General features: G+C 36.1%; 1 protein-coding gene across 5 annotated transcripts in view; it reads right to left on the reverse strand.

Moving 5' to 3' along the window:
- The window catches only part of PREX2 (phosphatidylinositol-3,4,5-trisphosphate dependent Rac exchange factor 2), a 347,111-nt gene that overhangs the window by 190,622 nt on the left and 139,363 nt on the right, over positions 1 to 17,126 (reverse strand). For all 5 annotated transcript variants that reach the window (XM_045063234.1, XM_045063231.1, XM_045063230.1 and 2 more), the window contains 5 exons: positions 14,659 to 14,801; positions 14,462 to 14,554; positions 12,579 to 12,727; positions 7,212 to 7,297; positions 77 to 213 (listed from right to left, as the gene is read on the reverse strand). In XM_045063234.1, coding sequence (XP_044919169.1) covers positions 77 to 213; positions 7,212 to 7,297; positions 12,579 to 12,727; positions 14,462 to 14,554; positions 14,659 to 14,801 — 608 coding nt within the window. The remainder of the gene's footprint in view (positions 1 to 76; positions 214 to 7,211; positions 7,298 to 12,578; positions 12,728 to 14,461; positions 14,555 to 14,658; positions 14,802 to 17,126) is intronic.

Raw genomic sequence — 17,126 nt, forward strand, 5'->3', positions numbered from 1 at the left:
GCACTATCTTGTGTTAACCTCTCGGCTTTCTACCCAAGTTTGCAATGAGATCCGGGTATACTGCAGGGCAATTTACCTTCATTGGTCTTCTGTATTTCCTGCAGGCTGTAACATGTGCAATAACACTGGCATGGGTCTCTTTGCTGACATTGATTCCATTTACTTTGATAATACACTGTCCAGGGTGAAGACCAGCTGCTGCAGCGACAGTTCCTTCAAATACAAATGAGAAAATTGCCAAAAATTTGAGGAATGAGATTCCTTTTTATCACATAGGCAACAAGGAAAGCAATTTTAAAATATAATAGAGATCTAGCTAGTAAGTTCTTGATAAATTTGGTTCTGATAGCAATGCCCTCTCAACATTTTTCTACTTTTCATCTGGCCATTCAAGCTGTGATTAACAGAATATTCTCCCATCTCTCTGAGAATGAATGTGAAGGGATATTGTAAAGTGACCTTTATAATACTAATCAGTTATTTTCCCTCTCAACTTTTTTTTTCACATTTCATAGTTTTATTGAGACATTTTTGGTTTTAATTATCTATTGTATGTACAATTCTGATGATCATATCAAAGCTGTATTATAAATAGCAGATAGTAAGTTGACTGCAGGCTTAGACACACACACAAGCACACGATATTGTACACTCTGCTGATGCAAACTTAAAGGAAATATACATTCCTTTTATTAAAAACACAATTACGTACAATAAGTCTGGAATTTGTTAAGCTACCATTGATTTAGATAAACCTGAGAAGGCTCAAAATGTCAAGTAACACTGTTTCCATACTCCCCATTCAATGAAACTTAATCACAAGGAAATCTAGTTAAACTATATTAAAATCACAGATAATATAAAAATAAACATTTCTGCAAGAAGACTAAACATATTAGAATTCAAAGTCACAAATTTTGATATGTAACATTCCCTTTCATATTAATTTGTAATGATGTGTACGATACAATGTACAAAATAATAAAAATTATAACAGAATTCAGCAGCCAAATCATTTACAGTTATCACTATAAAACTTGAAATTAAAGTTATCAACTGAACAAAAACATTAAAATAGCAGTGTTGAACTTGCTGGTAGCATGTTACTTAGAAACTCCATCTCAAATCAAGATTATACTTTCACATCGTCACATGTCATCAGATTTTCAGCCAATAGATCACTGCTTCATCCTGACTCTCTGTATGTCTGTATATCTAGTCAGTCTTAATTTTCTACATATGCATACATAATGGCAAAATGGAAAGCCAGAAATGTATGCCTTACTTATCTTTCTTTAGTCTATGAAATATCTAAATATTAAACTAGTATTCACTTTCATTGGTTTTTCTTAGTAACTGTTATTGCAACATTTTTGAAATTTACAATAGCTTGTAAATTTCAGTCTTCTTATTTTTTAAATTAAAGTATAATTAATGTACAGCATTATATTAGTTTCATGTATACAATATAATGATTCATCAATTCTATAATCACTTTCATTTTTTAAAATGCAAACAGAAGAAATTCTTAAGAAAAAAAAAATCAAATCAATTAGCAACCACAAATAGATTGGATTTGCTAAGTAAAATAAGCATTCAGGATATCCTCAAAGGGTCAGAAACCACAGAATTGGTGGAGAATAAAATGAATCAGATGACAGCAACTGTCTATCATTCATTTGCACAGATATAGACTTAAATAAGCAAGTGAAATATCCAGTGAGTTAAGATCTTCAGAAACTTTCAAGTCATTATTATTTGATATTCTGAGCAAGTCAACATTTATATAGCACCATTAATAGATACAATGAATATAATTAATATAAGTGATTATAAAACTTATATTAGAAGAGCCTTATTTTGTAAGCAATTTCTCTCATGAAAGAATTATGAAATATCTTAGAGAACATAATTTACATTCAAGAAGACTATATATATATATATATATACATATATATATATGTGTATATATATATGTATATATATATATATATATGTTTTTTCTCACTAAAATTCACGCCCAGAAATTCCAAGTGGTTTTTCTGGATTGAAGTAGGTCTTGGAGGGAAATGGGACATTCCTCATAGAAAGAATAGTCTGAAAAAAAGCACTGAGTCAAGAAATAACCTGGACATTTGGGAGCACGTGAGCAGTTGGTGAGAGCTTAAAATGGGAATGGTGGGTGAAGACCCTGGAAAGCCAAGCAGAGCCAGATTGTGAAGTCCTTGCCTACTCCATGTGAAGTCCTAAGACCTTAACCTTACTATATATGCATGAGGAAAAGCATTGAAGAATTTTAAGCACAGTGAGATGACCCTCCCCCCACCCCAAACAGGGAATGAATCATCTGAGTTTAAGTAAAAAATCAAAATCATAACAGACATCTACAGCAATCAAGATCGAGTATTTGATATTTGATGACAGAGTTTGTGAAGAGGCTATGGTCCCCAGGATGACACCTCTACCTTTGGACTCGGTGGATGAGTAGATAGTCATTCAAATAAAGAGAATACAAAAGGCAAAGCAAGTTCAGAGAATGGATGGGAAGTTCACTTAGAGATATGCTGAGGTCTGAGGTGGAGACAGAGATTTAAACATCTCCAGCAAGAGCATCAATAAGATTTCTTACAGAAAACAAGAAGGCAGAGAAGAAAAAAGGGAGCCAACAATAGATGAAGGGACCGGCCGGAGGACAGATAGGAGAAATATCTGAAAAGCATCATCTCAAAATCAAGAGATGAACGTTTTCTGCAAACAGGAGTAGTCGGTTTAATCAAATGCCACAGAAAGCTCAAATTAATACAGATGTTATCAATGTCCGTAGTATTTTTCAGTCAAGACTATGATAACTCTTGTAAGACAGGCTCTGGAGACATGGGTGGGGAGAGATGGGGACGGATGTCTATAGCACTGTCCTAAAACTCAAATAGGAAGAGAAAAAGGGCAGCTGAAAATACAAACAGCATTTCAGGAAGTTTGGTCATGACAAAAAAAAGTTATTAGAGCACTATTCTAGAGCTGAGCTTAACAATCTTGGATGTGCATACAGATCATCTGAGGATCTCATTAAAATGTAGATTCTGCTCAGTATGTCCTGGGTGGATCCTAAGATTCTGCATTTCTAACTGGTCCCAGGCAACGCCAATTCCTTGTGGATCTAAATGGGAAAAGAAGGAAAAGGGACAAGTTCTGTGTTTGCTGTTCTAGTTTAAGATCATTTTGTTTGTTTAGTTTAGTGGGAAAGAATTGAGCATGCTCACAGCCTGTACTAGAATAATCCAAGAAAAAAAGGCTGAAATTTTGGAAGGGAATACCGGACAGCATGGCGCTCCAGAGAAGGCATAAGATCTAGAACACTTATTGAGAAATTCACCTTGAACTCTAAAAAGAAAAAAAAAAAACAAAAACACCTCTTCCTCTAGGGTGGGAGGAAGCTGGTGATGGTGGTAGAACCAGCAAAAGATGTGGGTGTACAGAAAAAGGTGTGGGGCTCTGAGGGCTTTATACTTAGGACCCTGAATTTGTCTGTGGGGTGAAAAAGGAAGTTCATTTTGGGAGACAGGAGAGAAAGAGGGAAGTGATGAGAGACATGAAGAGGTTGCTGAATAGTAAGACAGGCCCAGCAAAAGACGGCAAACTGGGATAATGCTAATTCCACACCCATGATAGTTTTTTCCCCACTCAGGAGGAAAAGCAAATAGGATGATTAAGTTCATCCAAGGCTAAAGAGGTGATTTAGTGCACCTGAAGAATAAGGACAAGAGGACCCTGGTGATGCTAGCAAGAATAAGTGAGGTGACCTGCCATGGGATAAGGCTGCCAAAGAAGGGAGGCTTCAGGGGAAAAAGAAGGATCCAGAGCCTGGAAGTCCCAAATGAATTCAAAACAAAACAAAACAAAATAAAATAAAAAACAAGCTGAGAATACCAAAGTGATGAGATTGCAATAAGAAATTGGCATATTGGAATTTTAGATTCCAAAGGTAAAATCTCAGTTATAGATATACTCTAGTATGTGGAGATGGGAAGGCACCAAAGAAGAAAAAGGGAAATAAGTTTTTCCTTCTTATAGCAAAATTACTGTGCAAAAAGAAACCACTGAATAGTATCTTTCCCTTTAATATGCATCTGAAAGGAAAAGCACATAAGCATTTCTTTTACTCTTCAGAAGCAAAGAGCATAGGAACCAGATTTGGGCCTACCCTACAACTACTTTCCAAAGAAAGAATCCGGCTCTTTAAATGACACCGTAGTAAGGACAGAAGCACACCATCATTCAATCAGGTTTTCAGTTATTTTATAGAACTGATAATGTGACTTACTCTTTTGTCTTCAGTGAAAATGAAGATCTTGGAAATATCGACTATCCCCTTTGAGTATTAAATATATCCCATTTCAGTTATATAATAAGAATAAGTTGGAAATGTTTTAAATATCTATTAGTCTATATGTTTTAAACACCTGAGTGAAAAGACAAGTTTTTGAAATAAGATTCATTTATGTCATATATACACTAACAAAGGCAATTTTATAATGTAATAAAGGTCTAGCTCATATGTTCTTGATCAATTTGATTCTGATAGCAATGCCCCTCTCCAAATTTTCCAGACTAATATTTGGGTGATCACATGAAGATACTTTACATTTTATGTTTCTTGGTAATGAAAAGCATGTATGTCTCTGGTTAAGATGAACACATAGCTTCTTTGCTTATAATGACATTTCTTTCTATAGCAGCAAGTTATACACTATGTGGGCTCTAAAAGTCATTCCCTTAAATCATTACTAGTTACTATACTTTATATAGTATACTAACTATTACTATCAAATGTGGTTTTGATTTGAATCTCCCTAATGGCCAATGATGATGAACATTTTTTCAAATGTCTGTTAGCCATTTGTATGTCTTCTTTGGAGAAGTGTCTGTTCATGTCTTCTGCCCATTTTTTGACATGATTATCTGTTTTGCATGTCTTGAGTGTGAGGAGTTCTTTATAAATCTTGGATATCAGCCCTTTGTCTGTAGTATCATTTGCAAGTATCTTCTCCCATTCTGTGGGTTGCTTCTTTGTTTTGTTGACTGTTTCCTCTGCTGTGCAGAAGCTTTTGACCTTAATGAAGTCCCAAAAGTTCATTTTCACTTTTGTTTCCTTTGCCTTTGGAGACATATCTTGAAAGAAGTTGCTGTGGCCAAGGTCAAAGAGGTTACTGCCTATGTTATCCTCCAGGATTTTGAGAGATTCCAGCCTCATGTTGAGGTCTTTCACCCATTTTGAGCTTATCTTTGTGTATAGTATAAAAGAATGGTCGAATTTCATTCTTTTGCACACAGCTGTCCAATTTTCCCAGCACAATTTATTGAAGAGACTGCCTTTTTTTTCCACTGTATATTTTTTTCCTGCTTTGTTGAAGATTATTTGACCAAGACTTGAGGGTCCATATCTGGGCTCTCTATCCTGTTCCACTGGTCTATGTGTCTGTTTTTGTGCCAGTACCATACTGTCTTGGTGATCACAGCTTTGTAGTCAAGCTTGAAATCAGGCAACATGATGCCAGTTTTGTTTTTCTTTTTCAACATTTCCTTAGCAATTCAGGTCTCTTCTGGTTCCATACAAATTTTAGGACTGTTTGTTGCAGCTCTTTGAAAAGTGGAATTTTGATCAGGATTGGCAATGAAAGTATAGATGGCTCTAGGCAGTATAGACATTTTAACAATGTTTATTCTTCCAATCCATCAGCACGGAATGCTCTTCCCTCTTTTTGTGTCTTCTTCAATTTCTTTCATGAATGTTCTGTAGTTCCTCGAGTACAGATCCTTTACCTCTTTGGTTAGGTTTATTCCCAGGTATCTTATGGGTCTTGGTGCTATAGTAAATGGAATCAATTCTCTAATTTCCCTTTCTATATTTTCATGGGATGCAAGAGTGGTTCAACTTTTGTAAATCAATCAATGTGATAGAATAATCAATAAGAGAAGAGAGAAGAATTACATGGTCCTCATAATTGATGCAGAAAAAGCCTGTGACAAGATACAGCATCTGTTCCTGATTAAAATTATACAAAGTATAGGGACAGAGGGAACATTCCTCAACTTCATAAAATCTATCTATGAAAAACCCACAGTGAATATCATCCTCAATGGGGAAAAGCTGACAGCCTTCCCTTTGAGATCAGGAACACGATAAGGATGTCCACTCTCGCCACTGCTGTTCAACATAGTACTAGAAGTCCTAGCAACAGCAGACAACAAAAGAAATAAAAGGTATTCAAATTGGCAAAGAAGAAGTCAAACTCTCTCTCTTCGCAGATGACACGATACTTTCTATGGAGAACCCAAAAGACTCCACCCCCAAACTACTAGAACTCATACAGCAATTCAGTAATGTGGCAGGATACAAAATCAATGTACAGAAATCAGTTGCATTCTTATACTCTCATCAGTTTTTTAAAATTTCTTATTTAAATTCAACTTAATTAACATATAGTATATTATTTGTTTCAGAGGTAGAAGTTAGTAACTCATCAGTTGCATATAATGTCCATTTCTCATTACATCATGTGCCCTCCTTAATGCCCATTACCCACTTACCCCATTTCTCCACTCACCAGCAACCCTTGATTTTTTTTCTTTAGAGTTAAGAGTCTCTTATGGTTTGTCTTCCTGTTTTCATCCTATTCTATTTTTCCTTCCCTTCTCCTATGTTCATCTGTTTTGTTTCTTAAATTCCACATATGAGTGAAATTATATGGTATTTATCATTCCTTGACTGACTTATTTTGCTTAGCATAATACGCTCTGGTTCCATTCATGTCATCAGTTTCTAACAGTGATAAATATGCCTTACAATTTTTAAAAGTTTTTATTTTTTTAAATATTTTATTTATTTATTTATTTGAGAGAATGAGTTGGGGGGGGGTGGAGAGGTCAGAGGGAGAAGCAGACTCCCCTGCTTAAGCAGGGAGCCCAATGCAGGACTCGATTCTGGGACTCCAGGATCATGATCTGAGCCAAAGGTAGCTGCTTAATCAACTGAGCCACCTGGCGTCCCATGATTATTTTTAGGAATGTACTGCCATTGAGCCAATAAAGTAAAAATACTTTTGAGAAAATACATGACAACATGACCATGCACGTTTTGAACATATTCTTATTCAGCAGGCAATATCCAAATATGCTGAAAAGCTGTCTGCCATGCAGGATGAATTCCTCACCTCTTCCTACTGCGTGGACAACTGATGGGCCATATCCTCGTATCTGGAATCCAAGTCCCTCAGCTGAATCTGGGATTTTCACTGTCCTAAAATCAGTCAGAAAATAGGGTAAGATGATGTTAAAATGCCACAGTTGGTTAATACAATATGTCTACTTTTATTCATTCTTTAAATAAATGTGTTGAGAGTCTACTGTATAAAAGACACTGACTGAATTAGAAACAGGAAACAAATAGGGTGCATGCCCTCACACAGGTACCCAGTAGACCTGCATGACAGACTTCCTCAATGGAGCACGGCTAGTGCACGGTATATGCTGAATAAGGAACAGGCTCCAGGATCAGGAAAAACTAGCTTTGAGTCCTCATTTACTCACTTGATAGTTGAATAACTTCCATGAACTCCTTAACTTCTCTGAGCTTGACTTTCCACAGAAAGTTAAAACTTACTTTGCAGGGTGTCAGTGGAGATTAAAAAAGGAATCTTTGGTCAACTGCCCTACATCATGCTATGAATTATGTAAGCACTTCAATAAAATGGAAGCTTCTCTCCTTAGTTGATTTTTTAAAATTAATTTATTTATGTTAAAGAGAGAGAGAAAAAGTGTGAGTGCATGAGCAGGGAGGGAGAAGGAGAGAACCCTCAAGCAGATTCCCTGTTGAGCTTGGAACCAGACTCAGACTCAGCGCTCCATCTCACAACCTGAGTTTATGACCTAAGCCAAAATCAAGAGCTGACCACTTAAAAGACTGAGACACTCAGGCACCCAACTCCTTAATTTACTGTTGCAAAGAAGACAGTGCACTGTGGAATTTCTTTGTGAAAACTAATAAAAGAAACATAGAGTTAATACATCCTAGCTGTTGGGAACTTCATCAAAAAACAACAACAAAAAGCTAGTAATAAAGAACAGATCGGCCAAACACTACACCAAAATAATTTAAGAATGTGATTAACTTCAGTATTTATTCAGTGAAACTTGGAAAGAATAATACATCAAGGGGCGCCTGGGTGGCTCAGTCGTTAAACATCTGCCTTCGGCTCAGGTCATGATCCTAAGGTCCTGGAATGGAGTCCTTTGTCGGGCTCCCCGCTCAGCAGGAATCCTGCTTCTCCCTTTCAGTCCCCCTGCTTGTGTTCCCTCTCTTGCTGTATCTCTCTCTGTCAAATAAATAAATTAATTAATTAAAAAAAATTTTTTTTAAAATAATACTACATCAAAAGGGAAAACCTAAATAAGAAAAGAAATATTTTCAATGAAGCCATGTGGAAAAGAAGCTGAAGGAAAGGAGAGCCTGTGTAAGCTGCTGCTATGACAGACCCATGAGGGATGTCCAGTTTGGCACTAATGAGTGAGCCACTCCACAGAAGGAAGCCGGAGATCAGAGAGCAACAATGAAAAGCAGAGAAGATGAGATAAGGCGGAACATCACAACTATAAAAATGAGTATCATAAATTGCAGTACAGAACAAAGACAAACGAATACAATGCAGTAAATTTTGATGGATAGCCCTAGATGCCCAAGAAACAAATGTGTTCTCCAAAAGATGATGAATTAATCATGAAGTATATGTCAGCGACACTTCAAGGGCACATTAGACAGAGTTTGAAGTTAGGTGCAGCAGCACTTACTTACAGTATATTAAAAAAGCTGCTAGAGCAATTTGAGCAACGCTGTGCCTAGAACCCCTGAGAAAGCCCTATACAGCGTTAGTGTCTGGCGGCAGACGGCTGGTCCTGTGATCTGGAATACACATGAGGCAGGCAGTCCAGCATTTCTTTTTTTTTTTTTTTTAACTCTGGAAGCATCTTTCTAAATTATCTTTTTTTTTAAATTTTTTATTTTTTATAAACATATATTTTTATCCCCAGGGGTACAGGTCTGTGAATCACCAGGTTTTTACACACTTCACAGCACTCACCAAAGCACATACCCTCCCCCATGTCCATAATCCCACCCCCTTCTCCCAAACCCCCTCCCCCCAGCAACCCTCAGTTTGTTTTATGAGATTAAGAGTCACTTATGGTTTGTCTCCCTCCCAATCCCATCAATGCCCCTATCAAAAGACACAGGCTATCAGAATGGATAAAAAAACAAAACCCATCTATATGTTGCCTCCAAGAAACTCATTTTAAGCCCGAAGACACCTCCAGATTTAAAGTGGGGGGTGGAAAAGAATTTACCATGCTAATGGACATCAGAAGAAAGCAGGAGTGGCAATCCTTATATCAGAGTCCAGCATTTCTTGATTGAAATACAAATTATCTGTTTTAGGGAAACTTGAAAGCCATATTATGAATTAGGTTACACACTATAGACTATACACTATGAAGTGATCTACATATTGGTGGAGTAGAGGTTACAGGACAAATTTATCTTTTATCCTTAATTACATACTTTTTGGTGTATAAGGCTGTATTTGTTTCCTTTGAATAGCACCTTGTTATTACTATCTGTCAAAAAAAAAAAAAAAAAGATACCTGAAAATGGAAGATAACTAAGGGAAAGAAAAAGGGAATAATAAATGCATTTTCTGAGCATGAACCAAAAAAGTAGAAGTAGCTCATGCTTCTATGTATTACAAATGAGAGTTCACTTTTGTTGAAATAACTTCAAGCTTTCAGGCCATGGTGAGCCATTGTTGCTTTTGTGGATTGTGAGGAATTCATAGCAGCCTTCTTGGTTCTTTCTGAGCAAGGTCTTCTGTCCTTCTAATATTGCTAGTGAAGGCTGACCTTACTCTAATCTTCAAGAAAATTATTATAGATTTATAAATTTTGTACAAACACTATGAGGTGCATTTTGGTAATAATACTGGGGCCCTCTTCATCAAATGATCTTTGGAAAACATGTTTCCCTGCTGGGACCACTATATTATCAATTAAACGAAGAATTAAAATTATACAAAAGGAACATTCTCATAGAATGTAAGTGCACTAAATAATCTGTTACAAAGCCTTTTGAAAACTTCTTTGATGCTATCAAGTGTAAAATACAGCTAGATTCAAAAGAAAACTTCTATTGGATTAACTTCTCATATCTCTGCTTTCCTCCTTAACCCCAGACAAGACAATACATCAAGTATAAGTGGGTATTGTAAGAAAATATGAAAGAATGATTTATAGGAATCATACATTAGAATAAGGACATAAAGGAAAGGCTATAGATTTCAAGCAAATTAAAAGTAAAAGATGAGGGGTCACCTGGGTGGCTCAGTGGGTTATAACCTCTGCCTTAGGCTCAGGTCATGGTCTCAGGGTCCTGGGTTCGAGCCCCACATCGGGCTCTCTGCTCAGTGGGGACCCTGCTTCCTCCTCTCTCCCTGCCTGCCTCTTTGCCTACTTCTGATCTCTATCAAATAAATAAAATCTTTTAAAAATATATTAAAAAAATAAATAAAAGTAAAAGATGAAAAATGAGTACTCTATCCTCAAAACTGTTTTGAAATACAATATAAAATGTTTCTGATATAGTAAAGGAGCAATGAAAACTTGAAATAAGAGAATAGACAAGCATCACAGAAAACATCACTAGAGCACACACTATGTGCTGAACAAGTCACTAAGTTCTTTAAAAACCTAAATTTATTTAATGTTCTTAGCAGCTCCACAACACAGACACTCATCATCGCCATTTTTTTATGGATGAAGATGTTGAAGCAACACAATTAGCAAGCAAGCAGTGGAACAGAAGCTTGAACCTGAACAGGAAATAGGGGGTTCCAGATACTGTGTGACAAACACTGCAGGAAGAGTCAGGAGACACAGGTTCTAATGCTGCTCATCTAGTAGTTAATTCCTGGACTGAAGATTTGCCCCTATCTATTTAGTCTTAAAGTTGAGGACTTCAGAATGATCCAACTGTTGAAATGTCTATGATCAGTGAATCAGTAGTTACAGGGTTAAATCAGGGGCACTGGGGGCAAGGGGAGGACGTTTTTGTTGACTAATGATTGATTTGGGCTATGACCCCCTTATTCCTTTCCAGTCTGTCCTTTTCCTTTTAAGTGTCCTCAAAGTGACCAGAGGTAGGCATCTAGGTGAGCCTTACCCTACTTAGAGTTGGGTTAATAGGGAGTAATAGATGAACAATAGGTTTAGAGAGAAGACACTGTTATGGCTACTCTCTGCCCTCTAGACCAAAGTCTTCCTAAATGAGTAATTTTAATGAGTCACACTCACTCTTTTCCTGGTACATTTTAACATCGACCTTGATGACTTAATGCCATAGAATCTAGCTCATTACATTGCATGCTTGCTTCGGCAGCACATATATTCTAGCTTATTACACTGCATTTCAACTACTAAGTTAAAGAGTACACCTAGTTATTGCTGAATATATATATTAAGGCAGGGAAGAATACTATGCTATATATACTGAGAATATTTTCCTAAGTAGTTAAAATAAACCTTTTGTTTTTAAGTGGTAATCTTCATTTACCTTAAAGTGAATAAAGTTGCTTATTACAAGTAAGAAACGATAAAATTAAATTTTAAACAGCAATTTTGATATAATCATAGTACATTAAAACATTACATGAAGTACTTCACATAAATTACACGAATTAACTTATTGGTTAAACAAATCATGGAAATGTGACACAGAAACACTAGACCATCAATGATTTGCAGAAGAAAAGCCAATGTCTACCAAGTATATCCAAAATCTCTTATAATTAAAAAAACAGATTATAATGCATGATTTTATAAATACATGGTTCTGTAAATCTGTACAGCACTTCAAAAAATGAACTATCACTGAATTTCAGAAAAGTAATGGCTATTTATGGATGATATGATTATAAGAAACACATCTTCATTTAGAAAACCTATACTCTCTGAATTGGCTATAATAAACATGAGGTTTTTTCCTTAATCATAGGTAGGTAGATAACTAGGCATTTTTTTAAAAAGTATTGACATATCACTAAGTACCAGCAAGCATGCAAGTGTATTTCACATAATTGTGCTCCCATTTCTTAAAAGCATTTAATTATAAACCTAATATCTGACCAAATCATAGACCTGAAATTCTTAGAGCTGAACATGGGGAATACGTTCCTTATTATCAAGTGTTCTACCAGTTTTCTTCACTTTTAATCAGACTCAACCTAACCCAGACCAGGAAAATTGGGGCAGCAAGGAGGAAGTATTATTTCTGCTGAAACTATCTGATTTAAGGAGCAAGCATTAGCAGCATGAGCAATGTAGTTTTTTCCCATCATTAAAGACCAGTATTAGTGATTTTGGTAAGGTCTAAATGTCCCAAGCAATGTGATATTTAATTCTAGACATGCACTTAGTTAACTTTTCTATTTTATTCACCTATGTTTAATTTTTAAAATCCCACATAAAATACAACTTACTCCCTTGGCTTTGTGCTCACAAGAACTCTTAGAGGCTTTCTGCTGTTTAAGCATGATTTCAGGAAGCAATCCACTTCATTGAAAGGTCTCATAAAAACTAGGTCACCATTAATAGCAAAAATCTTTTTCCCAACTTCCATGCCAGCCATCTAAGAGAGAAATAGGGAAAAAAAATCAAATTATATTTTAATAAGGAATCTTTTTTTTTTCACAGAATTAGAAGAATGAAAAGACGTAGAACTTACAGATTTTTGACATTTCAAAACATCTGCAATGTTTTTTATATAATTTCACACAACAGAACTGTGGGGGAGATAACACATTTATTCTCTTTGACCTAGTTTTAAATTTGATCACCCATTTGCACTGAATTTCCCTGCCCCTTCTTTTATGACTTAATTTTGTACTCCTCCTGTAGCCCTCTTTTCGGTTGAATCTTATAGTTCTTTTTCTTATTTCATCCTTTAATTAATTAATTAATTAATTAATTTTTTTTTACTCTTTTCCATTTATATCCAATTAATTCAGAGAGATTCAACCTCTCTATAGCCAACAATGACAACTGAATATGCATTGCTAACATGACACAGCATAAACATCTCCAGGGCAGGAGAGAGGAATGGCCTGGAAAAGAGCTCCAAAAAATCACAGATTGTCAGGAGCTGAAAAGATTGCAAAGAAGACAATATCTCTGCATTACAACCAGGCCACCATTCTTAACCAATCCCACTGCCTCTGAACTACATGCTGTTTTGGTTACCAGAGAAATGATGAAAACCTGGGAGAGGGCACTTAATCAGTGACATAATCAGATGAAGCTATGCTCTAAGAACACCCACAGAAAATGTCTAGGAGAAACATTTCCTTCTTGCAGAAAATTACTAAAACTAGTCATTAGTTGACCCAGCCCACTAACAAAGTATGAGCTAACCAGAGTTATTTCATTTGAAATTAATGTGCTGTACCGAAAACACTGTCTTGCATGAGTTTGTGTTTTGGTAAAAGATGGAGATCTTGGGTATTAGCAGATAGGAGGGTGGATAGAAGTTTGCTACTAACTTTAAATAGGTTAAAAGCAAAAAGTCATACTTTACTTATTCTCACAGTCTTCATTTAAGATTTCCATATTTAGAAGCTTGCTTGAGGATTAAGGCATGTTTACAAGCCAGGTACCAAGGTGAGAATACTTTAAATCTTACATATTTGGGATATAACACTCCCAGTAGGCTCCATGAGAGCAGGAGACTTTGTCTCTTTTGTTTATTGCTGTATTCCCAGAATCTAGAAACTGCCTGGCATATAATAGGTACTAAATAAATAATTCTGAATGACTAACCAGGATATTCCTTTGTTTAAAAAACTGCTGAGGTGAGAGAACATCAAACGACATTAACCTAATGAAAAAATAAGTCAAAGCATGCACCTTACTGATTATATAAAATATAAATAAATGAAATAGAAAAAAATTATATCTTTATAAGACAGTCAGAAGTGATAGGAAAATAAAAGACATAGACTTTGATTTAACGAACAGTTATCTGACATAGAAAATGTAGTCCCACTGTACACAGTCTCCACAGGGTTCTAGACTAGAACGATAATGAACAGGGAAGTCTCAGGGACATGGAATGAGCCATGTGACCTCCCAGGAGGTCAAGAAGTTCACAACTATAGATCTTTGTACTACCTCCCTCCAAGTTCATGTATCTTTGAGTACATGAACTCTGTCACAAATTCCAATAGTGGTGTAGCAACTCAGAATAAGATTATTCAGAAACACTATTTTCAACAGAGATACTTAAAAGCTGATTTCAATTTGTTTAGAACTCTTATATTTGTATGTTATGGACAACAAATTTAAATAAAATGGTGATTTACATTACCTCAGCATTAGACCCCTTTTCTACCAACTTTATTATTGGAACTTTATTTTTGTCTTCTAACCCAAAACCATAGCTGCCTTCATTGGATTTAATCTGAAATGCAAAATATTAATGTTACTAATAAAGAAACTATGAAAAAAGGTACAAATCAAACAGAATAAATGAAGAAAACTTATATAACATATTGATGATCTTACCAATAGTGATTTGGCTATAACATTTTCCACAACTTTTAAATCATGTTTCATAAGTCGATACTTCATATTTGATCCTTCCATTTCCTCATCCGCAAAAAAGCGGAAAAGCAGGGGTTCATCTTTGAATTCACTTTTTTCAAGGACTACAAAAACAGAGATCCAAATTGTTCCAATTAATCCAAAAACTGAAACCATTTTCCATAATAATAGACATTAAATAAACTAATACCTGTCCTATAACCTCAATGTCATACTCTTAGAAGAAGTTTCATTCACAAATATCCCTATGATATTATTCTATTTCTTTCAACAGCTTCAAGCTGATATTTCCTCTAAATTACTATTAAGTAAAGAATTTTGAATTTTTTTTATTATTTTTTTATTTTTTATAAACATATATTTTTATCCCCAGGGGTACAGGTCTGTGAATCACCAGGTTTACACACTTCACAGCACTCACCCAAGCACATACCCTCCCCAATGTCCATAATCCCACCCCCTTCTCCCAAACCCCCTCCCCCAAGCAACCCTCAGTTTGTTTTGTGAGATTAAGAGTCACTTATGGTTTGTCTCCCTCCCAATCCCATCTTGTTTCATTGATTCTTCTCCTACCCACTTAAGCCCCCATGTTGCATCACCACTTCCTCATATCAGGGAGATCATATGATAGTTGTCTTTCTCTGCTTGACTTATTTCGCTAAGCATGATAGGCTCTAGTTCCATCCATGTTGTCGCAAATGGCAAGATTTCATTTCTTTTAATGGCTACACAGTATTCCATTGTGTATATATACCACATCTTCTTGATCCATTCATCTGTTGATGGACATCTAAGTTCTTTCCATAGTTTGGCTATTGTGGACATTGCTGCTATAAACATTCGGGTGCACGTGCCCCTTTGGATCACTACGATTGTATCTTTAGGGTAAATACCCAGTAGTGCAATTGCTGGGTCATAGGGCAGTTCTATTTTCAACATTTTGAGGAACCTCCATGCTGTTTTCCAGAGTGGCTGCACCAGCTTGCATTCCCACCAACAGTGTAGGAGGGTTCCCCTTTCTCCGCATCCTCGCCAGCATCTGTCATTTCCTGACTTGTTGATTTTAGCCATTCTGACTGGTGTGAGGTGATATCTCATTGTGGTTTTGATTTGTATTTCCCTGATGCCGAGTGATATGGAGCACTTTTTCATGTGTCTGTTGGCCATCTGGATGTCTTCTTTGCTTTAGAAATGTCTGCTCATATCCTCTGCCCATTTCTTAATTGGATTATTTGTTCTCTGGGTGTTGAGTTTACTAAGTTCTTTATAGATTCTGGACACTAGTCCTTTATCTGATATGTCGTTTGCAAATATCTTCTCCCATTCTGTCAGTTGTCTTTTGATTTTGTTAACTGTTTCCTTTGCTGTGCAAAAGCTTTTGATCTTGATGAAATCCAAATAGTTCATTTTTGCCCTTGCTTCCCTTGCCTTTCGCGTTGTTCCAAGGAAGATGTTGCTGCGGCAGAGGTCGAAGAGGTTGCTGCCTGTGTTCTCCTCAAGGATTTTGATGGATTCCTTTCTCACATTGAGGTCCTTCATCCATTTTGAGTCTATTTTTGTGTGTGGTGTAAGGAAATGGTCCAATTTCATTTTTCTGCATGTGGCTGTCCAATTTTCCCAGCACCATTTATTGAAGAGGCTGTCTTTTTTCCATTGGACATTCTTTCCTGCTTTGTCGAAGATTAGTTGACTGTAGAGTTGAGGGTCTATTTCTTGGCTCTCTATTCTATTCCATTGATCTATGTGTCTGTTTTTGTGCCAGTACCATGCTGTCTTGATGATGACAGCTTTGTAATAGAGCTTGAAGTCCAGAATTGTGATGCCACCAATGTTGGCTTTCTTTTTCAATATCCCTTTGGCTATTCGAGGTCTTTTCTGGTTCCATATAAATTTTAGAATTATTTGTTCCATTTCTTTGAAAAAGATGGATGGTACTTTGATAGGAATTGCACTAAATGTGTAGATTGCTTTAGGTAGCATAGACATTTTCACAATATTTATTCTTCCAATCCAGGAGCATGGAACATTTTTCCATTTCTTTGTGTCTTCCTCAGTTTCTTTCATGAGTACTTTATAGTTTGCTGAGTATAGATTCTGTGTCTCTTTGGTTAGGTTTATTCCTAGGTATCTTATGGTTTTGGGTGCAATTGTAAATGGGATTGACTCCTTAATTTCTCTTTCTTCTGTCTTGTTGTTGGTGTAAAGAAATGCAACTGATTTCTGTGCATTGATTTTATATCCTGACACTTTACTGAATTCCTGTATAAGTTCTAGCAGTTTTGGAGTGGAGTCTTTTGGGTTTTCCACATATAGTATCATATCATCTGCGAAGAGTGATAATTTGACTTCTTCTTTGCCGATTTGGATGCCTTTAATTTCCTTTTGTTGTCTGATTGCTGAGGCTAGGACCTCTAGTACTATGTTGAATA

This window comes from Mustela putorius, unplaced genomic scaffold (assembly GCF_011764305.1).
Source record: "Mustela putorius furo isolate JIRA1106 unplaced genomic scaffold, ASM1176430v1.1 tig00003846_pilon_pilon_pilon, whole genome shotgun sequence".
NCBI lineage: Eukaryota > Metazoa > Chordata > Mammalia > Carnivora > Mustelidae > Mustela > Mustela putorius.